The sequence below is a fragment of the Colossoma macropomum genome, unplaced genomic scaffold (assembly GCF_904425465.1).
Source record: "Colossoma macropomum unplaced genomic scaffold, Colossoma_macropomum, whole genome shotgun sequence".
Lineage (NCBI taxonomy): Eukaryota > Metazoa > Chordata > Actinopteri > Characiformes > Serrasalmidae > Colossoma > Colossoma macropomum.
This window is the reverse complement of record NW_023494793.1, coordinates 9,250,093-9,273,578: the sequence shown is the minus strand read 5'-3', so window position 1 is coordinate 9,273,578 and position 23,486 is coordinate 9,250,093. Positions and strand designations below refer to the sequence as shown.

General features: G+C 38.3%; 1 protein-coding gene across 2 annotated transcripts in view; it reads left to right on the top strand.

Moving 5' to 3' along the window:
• sema3gb (sema domain, immunoglobulin domain (Ig), short basic domain, secreted, (semaphorin) 3Gb) overlaps window positions 1–23,486 on the top strand; it is a 52,660-nt gene that overhangs the window by 1,498 nt on the left and 27,676 nt on the right. For both annotated transcript variants that reach the window (XM_036578415.1, XM_036578414.1), the window contains exon 2: window positions 19,097–19,239. In XM_036578415.1, the coding sequence (XP_036434308.1) occupies window positions 19,128–19,239 (112 nt within the window). In that variant the 5' untranslated portion in view covers window positions 19,097–19,127. The remainder of the gene's footprint in view (window positions 1–19,096; window positions 19,240–23,486) is intronic.

Below are 23,486 nucleotides of genomic sequence, written 5' to 3'. Positions count from 1 at the left end.
GGTCGACTCTTTAAAACAGTCAATCTAATAAATGTGTTTTTTTCTTTCAGTTAGAAATTAGCATGGATAATGAAGGGGTTTTAATAACGTCTTACTCTGAGTTCTGTCTAACTATAACTATAGCCTACAGGTACCTAGATCTTAGACTTCTAGCTTAAGCCCAGACAGATTAAATTAAAGGCTGATGTCAGAGCCAGATACTTCATTAGCAGCCTTTTTTCTCGAGCTCTCCAGCTTTAGTTAGCAACTGCATTGGGTTATGGATCATTTTATTTACTTCTAGTCTTACTAGTGGTTACACAGGTCTGATACCCAGTACTGGTACCAGGCCGACTCCAGTAGAAAATAATGGATCGAATGAGATGAAAAATGATAAATCTGTCCTCATAATGTAACATATCTAGTCTGAAATATCACAGAATTGCTTGTGTAAAATAAGGTAAAGCTAAGTAGGTCACATGATTAACCACATATGTTTACAGCAGGCTACAAAATAATGAGAAGCTAGCTACACTGTAAAAAGTGAAAAGCAGGATTTTTTGAATATCTGAAAAATAGCTGTCTTAAAAACTAAATAATTTTTAAAGAAAAAATATTGTAATATCGTTTTAGTGTCAGTGTCAGATGATACTCAAGGTTTCAGCGTCCGTATCGGAATCCGAAAAGAAAAGTAATACTGTGTCATTGTATCTCTAACCAATACAACGTAAAGGCCTATGCTCTGATGTGATGAAGGTTGTGCAGTTATTTTAGTGCTATGTCAGAGATCTAGCTTCCCAAAATAACTGTATTCTTGTACTTAAAGTTTTAGGTATCATCCGAGTGATATTATTGGCACTTTTGCCATGGTTTTGGTTTGGTGATGGTTCAAATAAGCAGCTCACACTTCAAACTGTGCAAGAAAAACATGGTAGTCCATTGATGATGTGATCCAACCCACAGTGGAAAGAAACCCAGTTGTTGAACTTTAAGGTGCAGAAAACAATTTAAAAATCTTTCTGTTTTCCAAAAAGTCAACACAGTATGTGTTGCATTTAAGATTAAAGCTGAAGTTCTTTCTGCTAAAGAAAATGATCCAAATCAGCAGTCAGATTGTTTGCTGTTTGGCTTATATGTGCACTTCATGTAGCATCAAAAATGCAAGACAGGCCCTGTAATGTGACTTGTATTTTTGCATCATTGTAGAATTTGCACCACTATATTGGCGTTAATCATTAAACCAACACACGAGACAGAAATTCAGTGGAATTCAGAAAGCGAAGCGGGATGCTGTCTCATCAATTATTGATACAGCTAAAATCGAGGTTGAAGAATAAAGAGGAGGGAAAAAATCAATACAGAGGCATCTTGCCCTCAGGACTTTGCTCTATCTGGTTAAGCTCACCAGTCCATGTTGTGATATCACTGACAAGCTTTGTGAAATATTTATCCTGTCAATCATGGGCAGCTTTAGCTAGATGCTACATATCATCATGTTTGTGTGATGTTAGCTTAGTTTGTCAAGAAAATTTCACATTTTCTGTTGGCTCTTTGTTATAGATGTGGACAGTCTCTACATGTTTTCTTTTGGTTTTGACTTTTTTTTTAAATTCCAAAGTGTATTTTCAGTAGTTAGCACATTTAGTAGGCTATGTTTCTACTGTATTTGCATTCAATGTAGGGGCAGAAACCAGGGCAGTGTGCTGGTATAAATGTGAATGCCGGTATGGCATTGTCCTAAAGTGTAGATTTTACCATACTGTGAATACCATGATAAGTGAGAAGAAATTACCTAGTAATCACAAATTACCCCATAATTGCAAATATGACCCAAGACAAAATTAGGATGAACTTGAATGGCTTAAATCATTCTTATAAGCTCAAAGCTCAAGAAAAAGTGTATCACACAAACATTTGCACAATTATTTGCACTGTTGGCATAGAATAGCTATTAGCCTACTGCGTTTTTTCCACTGTTTTGTTTCAGTAGCAAAAAACATCCTCATTTTTTAGTGTAAGTTAATGTTACAAGATTTTATTCCATATAATTTTGTATTATTTCTGTCGGTTGATTCATCATGAAATTTTCATATAATATGAAGGGCTTATGTTCCAACAGTGGTGATATTATACTACACGTTAGCGAAGAGCAGTGAACACCCCTGCTGCAGCACACCCAGATTTCAGATTTCGAAAAAATAACAAAAGAACAGAACCTGAAAATATTTTGAGCATAGAAAAGGCCAAAATGTGCTTTCTGTAGGGTGGAGTTTGTGTTTTTATTTCATTTTATTTTATTCTTTATATATGTTCAAAATCTGCCGTAGTCACGCACTGTGTATGTTAACACTGCATTTGCACAAAGTGAAGCGAGTTGCTTTACCGCAAACCTTGTACATGTTACTTTGAGCGCGTTGCTAGAACACAAGCGGAAGTTGTAGGCTAGTATTCTGCCTGAAAGTGGCCTAATATTGTTTTAAAACATAACATTTTCAACCAACATAATGATCTCCTACTCCCATCCTTTTTCAGCTATTCTAATAATCTCCTGCTAATGTGCACATATATACTATGACTATGGTCATTTGTCTCACGTCAACGATCTTGACAGATTGATGCTCACTTCAATTCATTTGCATAAAGTTTGTCCTATAATAGAGAGCAGAGACAGCAAGGTGTGTATCAGCTGTGGTTGCTGTGTCAATTATATGTGTACAGCAGAATCTTGTCTCTCTTCAAACAATACAAATAAAGAGGATAAAAAACATAGTATTTAGCATGACGTCATGGTGTTCATCATGTATACGCTATTAAAAATTACAATACCCGTAATGCAAAACACCTTCCTGCATCCCTGGTGATCAGTTGATTAAAAAAAAAATCAACATCGGACAGATGATCAGTTTTGACAGATAATTCAAACTAACATTTGATGCTGTAGTTATTGTACTCCAGAAGAGCAGGCAAGGTACATGAAAAATATCGGATATCAGCTTCGCTCCGCATTTCCCGTATCAATGCATCTCTACCAGAAAATATTGTGATGTAAATTTCAGTTCATATTGCCCACTCTTGTTTCATAGCAGTACACAAATTTTGACACCGATAGAATATATTTGTGTATATAGCTGCTGTCGAAAGAAAACCTTGTATCTCCATTTTTGTCATTTTTCAGTTTTTGGGGTAATTTGAAAATGTCTGTTGCCCTTTAAATTGTTTGTAAATTTCATGAAGAATGGACTAAAAGAAACAGCTCACAATCACTTGGAAAAAAGTCTGGTTCCATTCACTCACATTAAAAGTAAAATAGGTTTTTTCCTTCTCCTGTAAAGTTGTCATTTTGGAGATACAAGGTTTTCTTCCAACAACAGTGATATATATATATATATATATATATATATATATAGTGTGTAGCTCTTCAGTCAAGATTTTAACATCTTATTTTTTTTTTCCAATAAATTTCCAGTACGTTTCTATTTCCATGTACATTTTTGAGTTTCATTCGTTCTTTTTTTGTAAATAAGTGTTGGAGTCTGTGGTACGCAGTATGAAAGAAGCGAAAGCACAGAGCTTAGGTCATTATGATGAATAGAGTATGGGAGTTAGAATAACTAATCACTTTTATAAGCGGCAGCTTCCACAAGGTTCATAAATATTGATCAGGTTACTTTTCCATAACATTTTTTAGAGACACTATAAGTAATATTTATAGCTCCAAAAAACACGTTTGCAGATTGTTCCAAGTTTAACCCAGAGTACTTTTCATCATTCTGGTCATAGGACTGCTTGTTCTCTCAGCTTGTATGATAGTTAGCAGCCTCTTTGATATCACATTTGGAGGCTTTCATTACTCCAACGAACCTCCTCCTCATACTTTTTAAACTGATTATGTAAAATTCCTGTTTTTCTAAACTGTATTTCACCTTCACCACCATGCTTAATCATATTTGTGGCATTTTTTGCTGCTTTAGTTCTCTGCTAGAAATGAAAATTCAAACAAATGCATCTTCTCTAGATATTCTGATGTTTAAAGGTTTAAATCTACTTTCTGCTGCCTCTGAATTCAGGCTGGGCTGAAGTCAGATGGATTTGCTTGCCCTGATACTCATTTAGATACTTGCCTGGGTTTTATTCATCATCACTTCAGCAACACTCTCTGCCTCACATTTGTCATCTATGGCTCTGCTTTCAGCCAGTTGCCAGGCTGCCCTTCTTCCACACACACACACACACACACACACACACACACACACACACACACACACGCATGCATGCATATATACGGACTTACTCATACACACGCTCGTTGCTCTCCACAAATACAACAGGCCTCTTGAGACGGTTGTCATGACAGCTTCTGTGGCGCTGGTGGGGGTCAGCTGGGGGCCAAGCACTGACTCTGGGGGTCAAGAGGAGGGGGAAGTGGGGGCACAAGTGATAATTTAGTGATACCGCCGTGGAGGTGGCAGCGTGCCACTTTTCTAATAAGTACTGTCTCACTGCAATTCCTGTTTCATCTCTCGCCTTCGAGAGACGGATTCTCTCCCACTTACGTTTTTACTTCCATCTGAAATAAGACTGATTGTTCATTGCCATGTGTCTTCTTTATCTTTGCCTTTTTGGGCTGTTCTTTTTTCTTATTTCATTTTTGGGATTTTTTCCAGTTTTCTCCCCAGTTTAGACATATCCAATTCCACCCAATAGTTAGGACTTCCCCAAACACACAATACCACCAGCACTAGTAGGGCTAAGGCAAACATAAGCTTCCAAGCCATGTGAAGCCAGCCACTGCGTCTTTTGAAACTGCCACTTACAGCGGCATTAAATTTTGGTAGTTTGCAAGCTGAACACGCTTGGAGGAAAACACTAATTGCTGGGTCTGTTACGTCAACTAACAGGCTAGCATTGCACTGATGGGGGGAGAGGAGGACCAACCAATTCTTGGACTCCTGGCCACGGATGGCTGTAGCATCACTGGGGATTGAACGATCTCCTGGTGATGGGGCCAGCACTTTTACATGGTTTCGCCACTTAGGATCTGTTTGTGTTTTTTTATTCCATTTGATTTGATTTGAAGGCTTGTTTTTATAGCTTTCAGTATGTCATACTGTGTCCTAAACCACACGAACAAGTGGCCTTAATTAAGACCTTTTTGCAGTTAGAGCAGGTTAAGAGAAGTTTTGGTGATGTATTTTTATGGTAACAGTTTGGGGCTATTTGGTTGACTATTGAGTTCCAGTGTTTGTTAACAGCGTTAGCTCCACGGACAAGCAAAATTTTGACTCCAAACATATCTTGGCTGATCGACTACACTTAGAGTATGTAGGAAATATTGTAAATTAGATTTTTTGACAGAATATTGCTTTAAGTTTGCATTAATATTGTTACAATGTTGTAACCTGATTCAACCTGTTTTGACTGTTCTGCTCAGCTTCATTTAGAATTATGCCAAGAGAAGCACTAGTTCTGTAAATGTTAACTAGACAGAAACATACTATTCATTTAGTGTTTAGTAGGGGTGCGGGAAAAAATCGATTCTTAGATGCATCGCGATGCGGACGTGAACGATTCTGAATCGATTCACAAATGTCAAAAATCGATTTTCTAAATATTTAATTTAGAACGTAATGTTGACGGAACGCAAAAGGCGGAACTTGGAAGTGGGTAAGTGCAGCGCCCGGACAGTCTGTGACGGCAAACAACAAAAACACTTCTGGATGAGCGAGAAATCCGACCGGCTCCCTCTGCATTAAAAGCCTGGTTGGATCAGGAGTCACAACCCAAATGTTCAGAAGAACCATTTTGTCCTTTCAACAAAAATCAAACCACCTTGGGAGCCACAACATTTAATGTCCAGTATGTGTCAGTATGTGATAATGTCCTAGTATAGGCTAAACAATATAAACGAGAGCGCAGATCTGCTTTACTCTGCTTTAAGCTTCGCCTACAGCCGCTTTCCTCCCATTTCTGCCAGAAAACTTTTCCTCAAAACTAGAGCAGTTTCTTGTAAAATGTCTCTCAATGTTCGGCTGTCTTACGAGGCTGAAGTCGCTTCTTATTCTCCAGCTTCTTGTTTGAATTTTCCCGTTCCACCTTAAATTCTGACTGAGGCGCTGAATGTAAATGCGGCACCATTTAAGGTGGAACAAGAAGATTTGGAAGAGAAGCGACTTCATCTTTGCAACATTTTACTGTTTGACAGTCTCTCGTTGCAGATTTAACTTGTCAGGAAACCAACTGCGCTGCTTATAAGTGCGAATAACGCATCGTTGCTATGTGACCTGCAGTCTGCACGGCGGTTCTCAGTCGTTGCGAAACAGGGCTTTCGCACAATGTTGCACGTCACATCTCGAAGATATTTTACTGACACAGCGATCCCCCCCACCCCTTTCTCTACAACGAGACCAAAACTAAAGTTATAAAGTCACTAAAAACAGGTAGGACGGCTGTAACGTGCTGCGTGGACATCCATTACCACTGGGTCTTATTTGACTGTAACTGCGCATTTTATCGCAGATGAGTGGCAGCAGCGTCTCATGTGCTCCAAAGGCAGTGAATGAGAGCCTTCCAGTTCACTTGCCACATCACTTCCATTTGATTTATCAATAAAAGATATTGGAAGTAAATTCATTATGGATCATTACAAATACTTTGCTTTAAAACTACCACGTCCTCAGACAGTGAGAAAATAGAAATGATGTATAGAAAAAAAAAAAGATGCATTCGTAATCGAATCGAATCGTGAGCTGCCTAGAGGTTCCCACCCCTAGTGTTTTAAAATGATCTGAAGTACACAGCAAATGACATACATTACAGTTAACTAAGTTACGGTTATATCTCAGTATTGCTACAAAAAAATCAGATGTATGGCACCCACACTGGTATACCAATGTAGATCTTTTCTCTGTAGTCTGTTTTACATTAAATATTAATATCATACAGATTTTCAAATATTTAACTTGTATGTAATTTTGCCACCACACATCTTTGAAGTGGTGGATTAAATGGCAGCTTTGAAGTGGTCATTAGAAAAAGAAGGTTCTTGTAAGCCTAGCAAAGGCAGAAGGAGAAGTTAAGTGCAATCCCTTTTAGGATTTTTGCAGAAAAAGGACAGAGTTCACTTATTGTTGATGGTAGCTCATTTGCTAATGATGCCAGCTGCTGTCAGTGGAAGATATTACACTAGCTGATTACATTCTGCAATTTATAAATAAAGAAATCACAAGGCTTCACTATGCTTGTGCGTATCTCCATGGACTTCAAAAGCAAAAGCACCTGACGAGACTTTAGAATGTTAACCCCCCAGTCGCCCAACTCTAGCCCCTCCTAATTCTGGTGCCACTTTTACAGGGAAAGGCACAATACAGGGGCGTCAATGACAGTGAGCAAGGGTGGCTAATCCCTGCAGCTGTCAGCCCAGGGGGGTATTAAGCCCCCATTCTGAGGATTCTTGGGCCCTAGCCAACCAAAGACCTACTGTAGTCTCTTTCACAGCCTGTGGACAACCAGCAAGTCTATTCTTTTTACCGAGAGCGCTGACAATGGGGAGAAAAATGAAGCCATCACACCATGAAGTCATATGAAAGAGGGCAATAAAAGCCCTCTAATACTTGTGCAGGAACCATTCTGAGCTCACTGAAGTGTTACACTAGTCAGTGCCAGTCTTCTGATTGTTTCCAGAGTAAGATGTCAGATTTGTGCCCTCATTTATCCCCCAACAACACCTTTGAGCTGTGTGTTATGCAGCCAAGAATTACAACTTTTGTTGGCTTTCATGAAGTCAGTGGAGAAATGCCCAACACTGTCCTACTTGATTTTCCTGTTAGCAACATATGCACGGTCATCATAGCTCCACTTCATAGCTCACTGCACTTAATCCTGGAAAACAGCAAAGTAAAATATGACACATAAAATTGTGCTCCATCATAAAGCACCCTGATGTTGGAAAACAGCTGTGAGCTATGAATAGTCGAGTCTGTTGTTGGGGGTGGGTAATTGCATAGGAATTCAGTGTTTATCGTGTAAATGAAAAGAGCAAGGCCCATTGAAACAGGTGTCGGAATGCAATGGAAGGCCTGTGCGCTCCCACCCCTGAGTAAAGTCCTCCTAATGCTCCGCACCTCGATTTGGAGCATTACAACACAACAGCGCCACTTTGAGGGATGGAGCTCTGCTGAGGGAGGGCGGGGAGAGATTACAGAGACAGAGTTTGTGTATGTGAGGTGAGGGGTGCAGTACATAAGTTCTACATGATGCAAGAGTTCTAGTTTTATCGTGCTGCGAGGCGTGGCCTGTGCTTATCCTCATTGGAGGCAGACGCACCTGTATTGTGTCTGCTGAACCACCACCCACTTACTATTAAGACTGTCCGTATGGCAATATATTATAGAGCACTGGTAGCACAGCTTTAGCTCCTGCCTGCGTTTTTTGGGAGTTATTGGATGTTTAGTGCCAACTCAGCCGCAGTGCTGTGAAGGTGAAAATGCCCCTATGACTTAAGCTAGTGATCACTACTACACCAGCCACTTGGCCCTCTGTAGCCTTTGAAGAGGGGTGCTGAATCCGATCTTTAAGGTGGAAAGGCTTAGCACACGACTCCAAAGTTCACTACGCCGCCTTGCTTTTAAAGCCGCACTGCACACTCCTGTGCAGCTGCCAACTGTGGTCTTGGAGAAGAGCCATGATTCACTCATCAGTGGTGTGAACTTAACTGTTTGACAGTAGGGAGTTTACATATATGTTAAAACCATTCTAAACCCTGAGTCATGGACTTTTTTGGATGCACTTTTGACACATACAAAACACACTGCTTTCTAAAAGCTGTTTTTCCAAGCTGCTATGGGAAACAATCATAGATCAATTTTACGTTTTTGCTGATTGCCTAATTAGAAGGAGAATAGAAATGAAATATCTTGACAGCACCTCTAACAGGCCAGTGCCGGTTATGTCTTTTTGAGCTTTATTTGTTAAGTTGAATGAGCCCACTTTACCAGCCTAATGCTATTGTATCTAACATTAACTAGAGATTTTGTTATTTGTTTGTTGGGCCAAATTAATTATAATCTTAACATTGACAAGACTGTCCAGCCTATGGTGCTTCAGTTCGGGCTATGTGGGGTAATCTGGGGAAGGTACGTAGATACTTTATCTTGAATGAATCGGCCAGTCAGATTGCATTTCTGGACTTCCTCTGGTAAAAGTAGTTTAGCTCAAATAGAGCTGCAGACAAAAAACTCTAGGTAAAAATTCATTATGTAACTAGCTTTGTCATTTAATTATAGAATTATGTAATTACCAGGGCTGAATATTGTTAATGTTTTGATATCAATACCTTATTTTGATAATGATTACTGAATTATATTTTTTTTCAGTATTTTATTTTCACTCACAATAGTGCTGAGGTGCTGGAATTGGGTATATTTACTAACCGCAGTGGACTACAGACTAATCAAGAAGTGCTAATATCAATGACTTGTATACAGATTGCATCCCAATCAGCAGTCTAGATTTTGGAACAAGCGTATTTATTGGCTCACCGATGCCAAGACTGACTACTTAGTTACTGAAATATGGTAGTGAATTTTTCTCAGTGTTTGATTCTCTGTAGTATAGTACAGTCTATACCATAAAGATATTGAATTTTGATCCAGCCTTAGTCATTTCATTTAAATAATAATGTAAATTGAATGCATAGCAATAAGACAGTAATAACTGTAGACATCTAAGGATTTAAAAGTGTTTATTGTTAGCACATCTAATTAAAAAAGAAGTGTTTCTGTAAGTGTATCTGACCTTGTGTGTGATAGACACACCGCAAGTCTGTCACTGTCTAGCTCCAGCTCTTTACTCAAGCTCTGCTTTAGACCAGTGTGTCTCTGAAAGACGAATGCTTGGACTGTGTCAGTGGCTCACCTTCAGGCAGTTCAGATGTTCTTTCTCAGTCTGCAGAGACACTCAGTACTCCTCAGGGCACTAAAGAGCTGTTCATGCATATAAGCACAAGAAAGATGAGGAAAGTGGCAAAAATTCCTGCATAAGCTGAATTTATCTAACACATGCAATTTTTTGTTATGTAATAATTAACCTTTTGAATCCTAGGATTATTGTTCAGTTATTAATCTTAAGACCTTTTTTTCAGTAACTACTGTAACTATAATTAATGAAACTAGCATGTAAGTTATATACATACATATTCAAGAGGAAGTGTGGACTCTCAATCTATTAATGTTCAGCTTTGTTAGGTCATGTACTTTACACATTAGGAAAAAAGTGGATTAAAATGCAGAAATAGCTGCTTTTTTACTTCAACATTAAAGGGTTAAGACAGAAACTAACACTCTAATGGTACAGGCTGGGCATCTGGTCAATGATTATAATATTTTCTATACTGGAGGTGGAAACATGACCCTTGTTGACCCCTTTCGTGCTCTCTTTGGCCCCTGGGGGCCATTCCTTGAATAAGCAGCAGAATTCTCTTCGAGAGACCGCTTGGCACTAATGAGTGCTAACACTAAGCTAGACATTTCTTAACCTAACCCTGCTCATACAGAGAGGTGATGGCACTTAATACTTCTCCTTCTTTCCTCACCTCAGGGGTCTAATTGCCAGGCTTCAGACTTGTTTTGCCATTCTTTCCTTTGCTCAAAATTTCCTTGCCAGATTGAAAGGCAGTAGAAACCGGTACACTGTAAATGCTTTTAATTTGATAATGGGATTCTGGAGGTAACCTTTCTAACATGAAAAAATTGGCCTCTAAATTGTTCCTTAGGGTTCTTTGCAGTGGCAGGGGTATGATTGGGCCCAGCAGGTCTAAGACTACCCATTTTACCGTTGGTGCACCCGAAATGACTGCTCAAATGTACTTTGAATAAAAAAATGTTATTAATAAATAAACCAAAACCCAAATAAAAATGCACTTGCAGTTTAACCAAAAACTATGAGGTGTGTTTTGACCTCAGCATAGAACAAAAGCTTGTCAAAGAAAAACTCATTCCAAGACCATCACCATAGCTTATGGACTAGAAACATAGGAGTGTGGCTTTGAATTGCTGTATAATATTGCTTTTATTGATCTAACCTATTCCTTTTGTTTTGCATTGTTTCTTTTAAAGTGTTTGAGTTAAAAAAAACTTTTACATTGCTTGCTACCATATTAAGTACTTTTTAGGTTGAACTGACAAAACATTTTTACGGTGTACTGAACTCAACATGCTGCAGGCTTTAATGTTGCTGACGTTTGTCAGTATTCTGTTATTGTACTGTTGAATAAGACGTCCCTAAGTTCTTTAAATGATCAAGTTCCCCTTCACTTAAAGAAGGTTCACAGTAGGGTTGCACAATATATTGTTTGTTAACTGTTGTTCTGATTATTGGCCTTTGCTATCCTGATATCACAGAATCACAGTGTTTTAACTGTGTACTGTGAGCACTTTGACCCACCACAATTCCAGATGTATTTCTTTGGGTGTTTTGATGGTATTTATGATATTCCTAAAAACCAACAAAGTGATGCAGGTCAGTTGTTACCCATGTCCATGGACACCAGTGTAGTTTTTAATATATTGCAAGGTGTTCACAATGTGTAACTCTATGATCAAAGTTCAAGTATTTGTCCTTATTGTACAGCCCTAGTTTACACTATTTCTCATAATGTTTCTGTGCAGAAGCCCAAAAATCATATTTAACCTGACACCAAAAAGGGTTCTTTTGCAAACAGAATGGTCCAAAATGGCTGAACAGAAAACTTTTACAAGTGCAGCACCTTTTTCAAAGAATAAGAGAAGCACTGGAGATATTTGCACTCTCTCCCTCCTGACAGCAGATAATTTAGAAAGGAGGATTTAGGATTTAGGAGGGATATTTGATGCTACAGATCCCCATCAAGAGATGTCAGAGCCAATACCCATGAGCTGTAACTGTTTAGTGTGGTTTGGATTATCTCTGAAAGTAGCTGTAATATTTTCAAGATGTCATGTATTTTTCCTGCTTCATTGGAAATCCCCAAAAGTTAGAGATTGTAATGTCAGGATAGAAAACATTATGGCAGTAAATCCTGTACACCTTCGATTTCTCCTCATGGGACCACTCCTTCCAGACCCCCAGAGAGCAGGTGGCCTAGAAAAACATATGCAGTCTGTCACTCCAAACGGCAATTTCCACCCACCTAAAACCAGCCAAGAGGGAACAAACAGCCTCCGGACCCGTTCATTATGCTCTTTCCCCATTCTGCCTTCATTTTACTCGCCAGGAAAAAAAACTGCCTGTAGTTAATAGGACAGTGCTACTAAGATGGTTTATAGGAGTGAGTGACAAAGACTGGCAACTTTGAATGGTGACACATGGAAATTTCACCATCTCTATAAAAAGTACAGAGCAAATAGCCACTTTCAGGAAGACAAAAAGTCTAGATGAAACCCTTTTTGCTCAGGTTTTTTCAGTAGCTTTTTTTGGATGTGGTTTTGTTGGCATGCATACTTAAGCCTGGTCATTAATTTTTAATGATGTTGTCCTTTTGCCTTTGTGGAGAACATCTCAGTTAAAAGGTCGTTTTAGCAGTTTAAAGCATTATAGATGATCCAGCTTTTCATTTCGATCCTGTTACGTGGAGGGTGCACGTTTACGGTTAGTCCTTCGAGAATATTAAGTGAATGAGGCATCAGTTCCTATCAAAGCAGGATCTTTGGCTCCTGATACAGAAGTTTCAATTTTCAGCTTAAATGATGTTTCCTGTGACTTGTAGGTTTGCTTTTCAGAAATAGATTTAAAAATTTCACCTGCATTTGCAAATCATCACTCCTCTAGATTGCATGAAAAGGAAAAGACAAAAAATAAATGGAACTGGTTAAGACTAACAATGGAAGGAAACTGACCAAAAAAACAAAGATATAAAAGTTTCATTGTACGTTTAGTATTCCAGTTCCTATCCTGAAGATGAATTACATAGCTTTGACTGGAATTTTGAGAATGGGTATACAGATTGGACCACAGCATTGTCCAGAAATCTTGGAAACCTGACGATTTGCACAAATGTTGTGCTTGCTAATTAGAATTATGCCAAAGCGACAGCTGTTGGAAAATGTTGGAGAAAATACAAGCATGTACACTATACACTATGAGTTGTCCTTCAGTAGCTGATCCAACAAATCTCAGAGAAGAAAAATGGCCTGTGTCCTGTGCAGGAATGTAAGCTTTATTGGGCTTTTCGCTGACTTAATGCATAGGAAGACAGTGGAGCTCTTTGGTGAAGCTTTCTTAGCTGCTGCTTTGAGTAATTTAAGTGTGCATTACTGAGACAGATGGCTCTCATCTTACCGATCTGTTTGTGCGATAAAAGAACTTGATTAACATTAAACACACATTCTTTTCAAAACCAAGGACATGAAAAATGCCAGTCAGGCTCCGTCACTGCTAACTTCATTCTTGGGGTTCCACTTGGGAGAACCTTTAAAGCATTCTTTTGTTGGTGGCCTATTGAAGAGATCCCTGCATTCCTTATCGCAACGCTGACTTACATTAAAGGACCCCCTTCTCTTTTGTCCAGAGTTTTGTTGGCAAATAAGCCTTCGTTCCCAAACTGACCCTGAAATACAGCCATCACCTCGACAAACACCCTGATGTTTGCACACTGTGGATGGGTGAATCTTACATTCTTTTTCCAATTAGCAACACTCAGTTCAGGCCTGAGAGTGAAAATACAGGCATTGATCGGCTCAGCAGAATGGAACCGCTGCTGTTGAATCATTTAAGTTCTCTCCACAACCTTTGTTTGAGTCATTCCATTACATATGTTTTCCATATGTACTGGCTCTGGACTGAATAAACACTTCTAACTAAACTAATCTCCACTTTCTTTTTCCATTTTCACTAAGAGGCGACTTCGTTAGTGGCCTGATGGGATGTTTGGATGTTTTCTGCAACTACATGTTTACTTTCAGTCCTCTCTCGTTCTCTCTCTCCCCTAGTATTCTGTTGACACACACTTTGCCAAAGAGGCTGATTTCAACAAACAGAACAGAGAGTGCTACAAGGGTCTTGAATGGAAAATTGTGCTGTACTGTGTTGTGTCCAAGAGTTGCTTAGAAAACATACTGTCATTAATAATATTTTGGCTTAGGTTTCTGTAGTCTGTAGGGTTCAGTAAAGTTCAAAGCCACTGGCTAATGCAGCAGCTATCTTCTAACCTGCTCTTCTAATGCAGCCACTGCCTTTTTCTGTTTTTTTTTTTAAACTTGACCAACTTTTCTTATACCTTGCACTGTTTTTTACATCTGGGTCATTCTACGACAACTCTCCTAGGGCTTGGTAGGTTATGTATTCTTGAAGGACATAGAACTAGGTTTTGGAAAATACTGTATCAACTTTTAGCTTTTTTTAAAGTAATTTTGATATAGTTTCAAATATTGCATGCAGAAATGAAAAAGTCATAGTTTTGATAGAAATGTAGGAGCTCAGTATTGATATTGGTATTAAGCCAATACTAGCAGATATGCTGACTTGGACATAAAAGAATGAATTTGATCCAATCTGATAACAAATCTGCCCTGAAACGGCACACGCTCACACTGTGTGACGTGATGTTGTTAGCTATGTATTTTTTCCTGTGGGCTAGTAGTTTCACTATGACATCCTTTTATATGATGTTATAAATAGCTAATTTCTAATCTTAGAAAAAATTTAGATTGGATATTGGTATAGGTCAACATTCAAGATTTAAATATTGGCATCAGATAAGAAAAATGCTATTGAACAATCTCCTCAAAGATTACTGCGTAAAACCAAATAATGCAAAAAAAGAACATTAATATTAATTTTAACAATTAATATCAAAGAAATTAATCTGATGTGCCCTGTAATAAATTGTGAATTACTTTATGTGGTAGAATGAGAATCAAAATGAGAACATGAATTAGTTTATTTGGCAACAAATTAAGCCAACAAACACAAATTTGACTCAAATAAATACTTTGAATGAAACCAGTGCCATGCAAAATAAATATGTTACAATTATGCAACAGTTATTCAACATTATCAGTAATGTTGACAATAAAAAATCTGCAATTTTTCTGTTACATTTTCAAAGTGATGTCCAACCTAGAGTGAGTTAACAATTTAACCTGAAGAGGGCAGCAATTCATTTGTAGTTTTATGACCATATTTAGCAGATAGCAAAAGAAAAAGAACAATTATGACCGAAAGTTAAAAATTAAGTAACGCCTGGGAGCATTTTCTTAAAATGTTGGATGAAGTAATTACATACAGCATATGCAAATCTGACTTCCACTAAAGCACAGCATTACCTGTGATCTCCGGAAAACAAAACATGCCGGTGTTGATTCTGAAGCAGCAGAACGGTCCTTCAGTGTTAACTTTCCCTCTATGCCTGTAGAGTGCAGTGTGCAGTTTGCACTGTAAGGGATGTATCAAAATGAATTAACTTTAACCTTACAAACATCACTAAAGCTCATCATGTTATATTACTAACATTAATCACTGAAATATTTTGAGCCATATCGGTTTTTGTCCTGTCAGCATTACGTACATTAGCTAGCTAACTATGTACAACTAGTTAACACAACTCATTTTGTAAGCATAGTTTTTACATCCGCTCCTCCTGGAAACCTATTCACACACAGCTCGTCTAGTGAACTAGCTTGCTATGTTATAAATGTTATTATTACATAACTTATTTTGAGCTATTGCTTATTACTCACTGTAGCTCAAAAGTCTGAGCTGTGGTGAATGGTATCTTAGTTTGTTAAAACATTGCTAAACATTCTGTTAGAGCTTGTCACATTTACAGGCCATATTTAAGCTGAAAAATCGATTATTAGTTGATTCATTCACATGAGTAATCAACTAAAAAAAGTGTTTTACATCAACTAAAACTTCAAAAATACTTTAAATCAACTTCTGCTCTGTTCCACTCTTTACAGTGTAGAAAGTTATTAACATGAAACAAGTTTAAAAAGGTATTTCTTATAACATTTTACAATATTATTTCTTAGTAATTATATTTATACACAGTTACAATTTCAGATGATTTCAGCCATTGTAAGCAGTTTAATTTGGAACCCTGATAATATTTTAATAGTTGCAAAATATTTAAAAATGTATAACTACAGAAATGTTTGGAGCACAGTTTTGAAATTTTGCATGGTTGCATGAAATAAGTAGATGTTTTCGTGATTTCTTTTCATGGAAATCCATGACATCACCTTCCAGGCTATAGGTGAGTAGGTTTGGGATAACCCCTCTGCCTATTCTGAGAAGCTTTTATGATGTACATACTGAAAACCTTGTCATTCTGTGTGTCTGTATGTGTGTGTGTGTGTGTGTGTGTGCAGGTGTGGCTTCATTACACCCACACACACACACACATACATGGATAATGACACCCTCACTGCCATTCGTGGCTCATAATTAGTGAGTAGACATGTGCAGACTTTTAAAGATAGGTATTCTGAAGGGCTGTGCAGGCCATACCTGCCATTTTCTGGGAATAGCCCTGGACAGAGGAAGGATAGATTTAAGTTTAGACCAAAGTTCTTCTATTCACTGACCATGCTCATAAGAGACACATGTTGGAGACAGTGGGAGCAGTACCTATAATCATAGCAAGCACAGCAGTAGAGTAAAAAGTCCTTTATCATTGTGATATTTGAATAAAACTTTAAAAGTCATTCAAAAAAGTTTGTTATTAGCATTGCCAGTTGAGTGAGTGTGTATCAATGATTGAATATGGTGTTGGGAATGTATTTATACTATGGCAAAGACATATGAATGAAACAACAGCTGCTAAAACGTTACTCTCCTTCCAGTCAGTCCAGTTCAGCAGCTTTATCTTTGAGAGAAAGCTGACAGCTATACATCCGTGCCAGATCCTAATCTTCAAAATCCACCAAAACAAGTCATTGCCTCTTGTACCTTACAGAAGCAACAGACAGTGAAGAATGTTGTTCTGCTACTGTGTTATCTCATGCCTTAGTCTCACTGAATATTTCTGTGCTCCACCTTTAAAAATGAGAAATTGGCCTGTTCCAGAATTTCCTCTAGATCAGATTAAACATGTATCATCCTAATCATCCATCACAATTCAATAAGGCGTGTGGCCACTCTTCCTTTTCCACTGGTACCGTGGATTCAGTTCAGCAGAATTGTGCTCTGACTTAGACGTGCTCCGTCCATTGTGCTCTTATCATTGGCCTTGTAGAGAGTATATTATATAAAAAACATTTTCCAACCTAATCTCTATTCACTGCATCTGAGGTTTGTGGTGGTTTACCATCGACTTGAAATGAATGTGCAGTTGCTAAATTCCAACAGTGACCATGTTAGTGATACACCTGAGACAGAATTTTTTTTGCTGTTTTGCTTCAATGTTTGAAAGTTGGATAAACCGAAATTCAGTTTTCAACAAGAGAGAACATTTCGTCTTCCAAGACAATAAAACTTGCACTTTTGCACTGTTGTTTGTGCATTTGTTTATCTCAAAAACTGGACTTTTCTTTCTATTGTGCTTTCCATATGGAGCAGAGTGTTAGGTTGGTAGGGTGGTATCAAATGTGTAGTAGAGAAGTTTGTGGGTGTTATGTCCTTTCTTGATACTTGACATGAACAGGAACGAACTTCTCCTTTGTCTGATGTCCGTCGTGAAAATGGCCGATGTGTTCGCTGTTGATTGCTGCCGCTCAGACTGTTTGAACGTGTGTGTGCTAACCAGCGCAGGAAACCGAAGAGAACAGTGTTTTTTAATAACTGTTATTTGATTACCTTTACAATTATTTGTAAAGTCTTAATCTTTGTTTTTTCAGTCCAACTTTTAAACTTTTTTTGCCATTTTTTGCTGAAAATAATGATTGCTAGTTTGGCCAATAGTAGGCAATTGCCTAGGGCAGCAACTTGCCAGAGGTGTCACCAGCTCTCTTAAAATCATGTGGTGTGTCTGTTAACGCCCCCCCATTAAAAAGTGCTACTGACTGGTTCCCATCCCCCACTCTTAAACAGCACGTTCTTACACAATGCAGGTGCAAATCATCATAAAAGCTGTAAAAAAAAACAAATCTGTGGACCCTCCCAGTGACTCTCTTCTCAATCAAAAACGCAGGTGTACAGTGTATAGTTTTTCTGAGAAAACACCCCAAAATTTTTATCTGTGGTAATTGTCTGTGACAGATGCAGCAGACAGAGGTTAGCCTGAAATCGCTGGATTATTCTTTTAACCATGGTGATCATTGTCCAGAACAGATATGCACAGTACTGTCTTTGCTCTCCCTCACAATCTGAGCATGAATGTTGCACCCCCCCCCCATGTTTGTGGTTGCCTGCTGGCCAGGGCTAAGAGTTTAAGATTTAAAGCAAGACAGTGTGACAGGGATTTGCCTCAGCTGCCAGGCTTTGGCAGCCGTTTTTAAGAAACGCATGCTCTCTGAGTGCATACTTCTCTAATCTCTTCTGAGAGTGTGTCACTCTGATAGAAAGGCATGCAGCCCTCTCCCACTAAATCAAGCGTTTTTTACTGATTATGTTGCGGAGATGGGTCCAAGAGTTGTGTTTGCAGAAACGATAAGAAGACAAAAAAAGAACGAACAAAAGATAAAACAAACATGCTAATAGAGCAAGCCATGAGTTTGGTTGTTGTTTCCAGAAACCACAGCCCATATAAAAGCTTGTGTTCCCTCACTGCGATTGCTTACAGTCTTTGCCATGAATGAGGTAAATGTTGTTTTGGGAAAAAAGACTCATTGGCCTTTGTGACATCCCTGGAAAGTCTTCAATGCATCAAGCAATAAAGAGCTAACAAGCCACTTTTAAGGCTTTGTTTCTGTTTTGTTTCAGGTTTTACAGCCTTTTTTCCAATCGCAGGAGGGATAGCCTTGGCTCAGATGCGCACTGACCCATGCTTGGCCCATAATTTGGGTCAATGCCTTTCAGAGGGTGTGTTCACCTCACTAGTTAATCTCCAAGGACTGGAGGCTTTTTACAAAACCGCTCTTGCTTTATAGCTCCTTGATTTATGGAAACAAATTCATAAACTACACATAACTGTTGTTTACTGCCCTTCCTGTGAACTTTTTGTTCTTCATTTTAACTTCTGACCTCCTCTCGCACTACCTTGCAGGTCTCAGAAGGTTAACTCTGCCGTCCTCGCCATGGAGACGACCCCGGCCCTCCTCCCACTCCTCCTCCTCTTCCTGAGTTTGTGTGTCTGCGGTTGTCATGGCAACCTCCGCCCGACCCCCAGAGTGTATCTGTCTTACAAAGGTGAACATGGTTTATATTTATCATCCTGCATGAGATAGTCTGTGTATTTCACTCATTTATTATTATTATTATTGTTATTATTATTATTATTATTGTCAGAGTGTTTCAGTAGTTTGAGCATGGTGGCAGACTTGCTCATCTCAATAGTCTTGGGCCGATAATTGATATTATTGAATATTATGAATGTTTAAATTAGTGCTGATATTATGCAAATTAAGGGTCTTTCCTTCTCTTTCACCTGCCATGTGATTTTTTTTTATTGCTTCGCCCTTTTGTACAATCATTTAAGTCTACGGTTAGTTCAAAATGTGTATAATAAAAAAACAAGATTCTAGGGGAATTCCATCATGTTTTCAAAATTGCTGCTTAATTGAATGGTTAGGATGTAAACAAATTCATTCATGAAGTTTTTGATGAAATGCTCCATTCCTAAGAAACTGTACAGTGTCAGAATTTTTCACAGTGTTGTGTGAGGAACAAGACATCCGAAGCATTTGATACCTCTAAAAAGCTGCCTTACAGAAGGTTACTGCATAAAAGTGGTTATAGATACAATGAGTGATGCCTGAGTCATTGTTTTATGGCCATAAATGTATTTTTTTAAATTTATTCATGGCAGAGAGGTGCATGCAGGGCATTGTAAAATAGTCCCCAAAGAAAAGTTTTTTTTTCAGATTTACTTCTATTTCACCATCATCAACAGAACATCTAAAGCGTACAGATGAATAAAAACACAGGTTCAGGTATTGTCAATAATTGTCAGTTACATTACTGCAGCTAACTAAATTAAACTAAAACTAAAAGATTTTTCTGATGAATCTGCATGAAGGAGAATTTCATAGATTTTTTTATTAAGCAGTCATTCAGAGTGCTTTGATGTGAAATAGTTTGTTGTAGAGAAAATTACTGACTCAGATTTCTTTACCGTGATGGTAAAAGGAACCAGGAGTTGCAATGCAGTAAATTTTATTCCCCATTAATTAATTTAAAAAAATACATGCTTTAGGTCAAAGCTTTTTCTCAAAACTATCAATGTCTCTGGCATTAGGCACCATATCTGTAACCATTTCATGTAATGACTTTCTGTGAGGGAGATTTTAGTGGCATTAAACTCTTAAGGTGTCTTGTTCACTACCGCTTTGAACAATTCTGGTAATTCTTTCTAGAACAGACCTCTTCACGTCAAACCGCTCTGAATGACATTATTTACATCTTGTTTGCTATTATATAATAATTTTACATAAATAATTTTGAAAAATTGGTGGAATTACTCTTTAAAATCATAAATGCTTGAATATGTTTATATTTATGGAAAATTGAAGCTGTAAAATATAAAAATCTATTCCTGGATTTATTTAAAGGAAATGTTCAGTGATGTTAATGTAATAGATTTCAGAGTTTTTGCTATATGGCAGCTTTACCCCCCTCTATATTCACTACACGCTGCCTCTATCTCTCGCTCTTTCTAGCACCAGCACGCCTCATCACCCAATTAATGCTCTAGAGAAATGACTACCCATCATCCTCTCTGTGTGCTGACATGTCACTGTGGGGCACAAAGAGAGTCATGCAGAGAGAGCGGCCGTTTGATGTTTAAAAACTCGAATCTCTCTCACAATAGCTTTAGAGTGTGCCATTATAGCATGTTTGTACAGAGAGGTGTGAAATAGCAGCGTTGCTGAAAAGATTCTGTTTCATTGTTTTATGCAGTGAAACGATGTTAGCTGAAGCTAAATACAGACACATTTCTAAGCGTCTGACACCAGCTCGTCATCCAGCCGGACACAATGTGACAGGAATCGGCTCTTAGTTCTGCGAAACAATAACACACACACACACACACACACACTGTACCCAGCTCAGTGTGTATTTCACTCCATGACGTTTTGATCAAATGTCTCTGTGACAAAGACACACATACACACACACACACACGCGCGCGCGCTTTCAGTCGCCACAGGGGATTTGCGTACAGGACCTGCTGGCTCTGTGCCAGTGGCCTAACGTGGCATCCCACTCTCAGGATGCTGGCCTTTAACATGTAACCCGAGCCCAGCAGAGAGAGGGAAAAGACAGAGAGAGAGAGAGAGGAGGACAGGTTAACGAGGGAGAGAAAGGGAGGAAAGTCATGTTTTATTTGTGAGAGGCAGGCTGAATTTGAAGAATTCAGAAAAAAAGAGAGAATATGGGGCAGAGCAGCATGAAACTGTGGAATAAATTGGATGGGTAGAGACAGGACCAGAGGTGAAGGAGAGAGAAGGAGAAAGAAAAGGAAAGAGATGGGGAGGGAGAGAAAGAAATGGAGATAGAGATGGAGAGAGAGAAGGAAAGAGAGGGAGAGAAATAAAGAAGAGAGAAAGAAAAGGTGAGAAAGAGAAAGAAAAGGTGAGAGAGATGGAGAGACAGAGAGAAAGACATGGAGAAAGAGGAGAAAAGGAGAGAGGTGGAGAGAGAAAGGGAGAGAGAAAGAAGGGACGAGAGAAAGAGGGAGAGATAAAGAAAGGTAGAGATAGAGAGAAGGACAGAGAAGAAATAGCGAGAGAGAAATGAAAAGAGAAAGAAAGTGAGAATGAGAGAGCGAGATGAGAGAAAGAAAGAGAAAGAGATGGAGAGACAAAGAAAGGGAAGAAGACAGGGGGAGAGGTAAAAAGAAAGGGCAAGAAAAAGAAAGAGAAATAAACTGAGAAATGAACAAAGATTCGGAGAGAAACAGAGAATGAAAAAGAGAGAGAACAGAAAGAAAAGATAAATATGGAAGAGGGAATAACTGAGAGGAATGAAGCAGAAGAGTGATGAGCAGCCCAGAGAAGAGACAGATGAAGGATGTTTTAGGTGGGGAAAAGAACAGGGACGGGGTGTGTTTGGGCAGAGGAGACTAGTGTGGGTGTGTACATGTGTGTAAGAGAGAGAGCGTGTGTGTGTGTGTATGTGTGCGCACGCACTAGGGCTGCACAATATGGACACATTGTTCTCATACTGCGGTTATATTGCTGCACACTGAGACTGCAATAGGCCTTGCAGTATATTAACAACACACTGATGAACCCTTGATGTGATTTGATTAAAGGCTGTTGAGCATTATAATTTGACTAAAATGATTTACATTGACTGGAACACGTGAATTCAATTTTGATTCATCCACAGCCCCACACACTGGAAAAAATATTTTTTAACCCAAGTTCATGTGGTAACAGGCAGTTTAATGGGTTTAATTAAATTAAATTGAATTACTAATAACAGTTTAGATGAACAAAAGGCTGTTCTTCAACAGTCAAAATCTTAAACACTTCGTCAGCCTGTTCCTTTTTTTTTACACTGCTTAATTTTTTAGACCAATTTCAACCCCTGATTTGCCCCTTCCAACAAATTTTGACAAGTGAATTTCCAGGTTGTCAAGTGATGCCAGTGATGAACTGGTAGTGTGAGACTGGAAACAAGTCCATCTTTAGCCTTCCAATTGAGCTCCAGAGTGATTCCTTCAAATATTTTCAAACATTTTTGATTTTTACAACTGAAAACATGCACTGTTTATTATTATTATTATTATTATTATTATTATTACATACTAAGGCTTATTATTCAGTAACTACAAGGATGTCAATGCAAACTAGTTAAGCTGTTCTTAGGTTATAGAATTGTGTAATTTTGGACAAGCCGGTGGGCCCTGGCCATTTAAGGGGTCAAGTAAAAGTTATTAATTTGTAGGAGATTAGATAGAAGATATTCCACTTACGTAAGGAAGAAAAAAGTTTAAGGAAAATAAATAATGGGTCTGAAAGGATGCGTAGCTGTCAAGAAGCCATTATTCAGAAAAGGAAACAGATATATAAGCAAAAAATTGTAAATTAAACATCGAAGCTGCTGTAGAACAATGGACTGACCACCTCAGAGTCCAGACCTCAACATCACTGACAGTGTTTGGGATTACTTGGATTGTGAAAAGTAGAAAATATAACCAACCTCTAAGACTGAACTTAAGAGATGTGGAAACATATCCCTGCAGATTTATTTGAAAAATTGAAAGCAATTCTCCTGAAATGAAAGAAGTCTGTAAAAAAGGCAAAGGGTGCACACACTAAACACAGAAAAAAATGATGTTACATAGTTGTTGACATTTATGTCTTATTTTCTGTTTTAAATGTTTCTGCTTCTTTTCTGATTCTGTAAAATGAATAACGTGTAGTTAATGGTTGTTTTAAATACATGAAAGGTGGTCTGTGACTTTTTGCATTGTACTGAATAAGTGA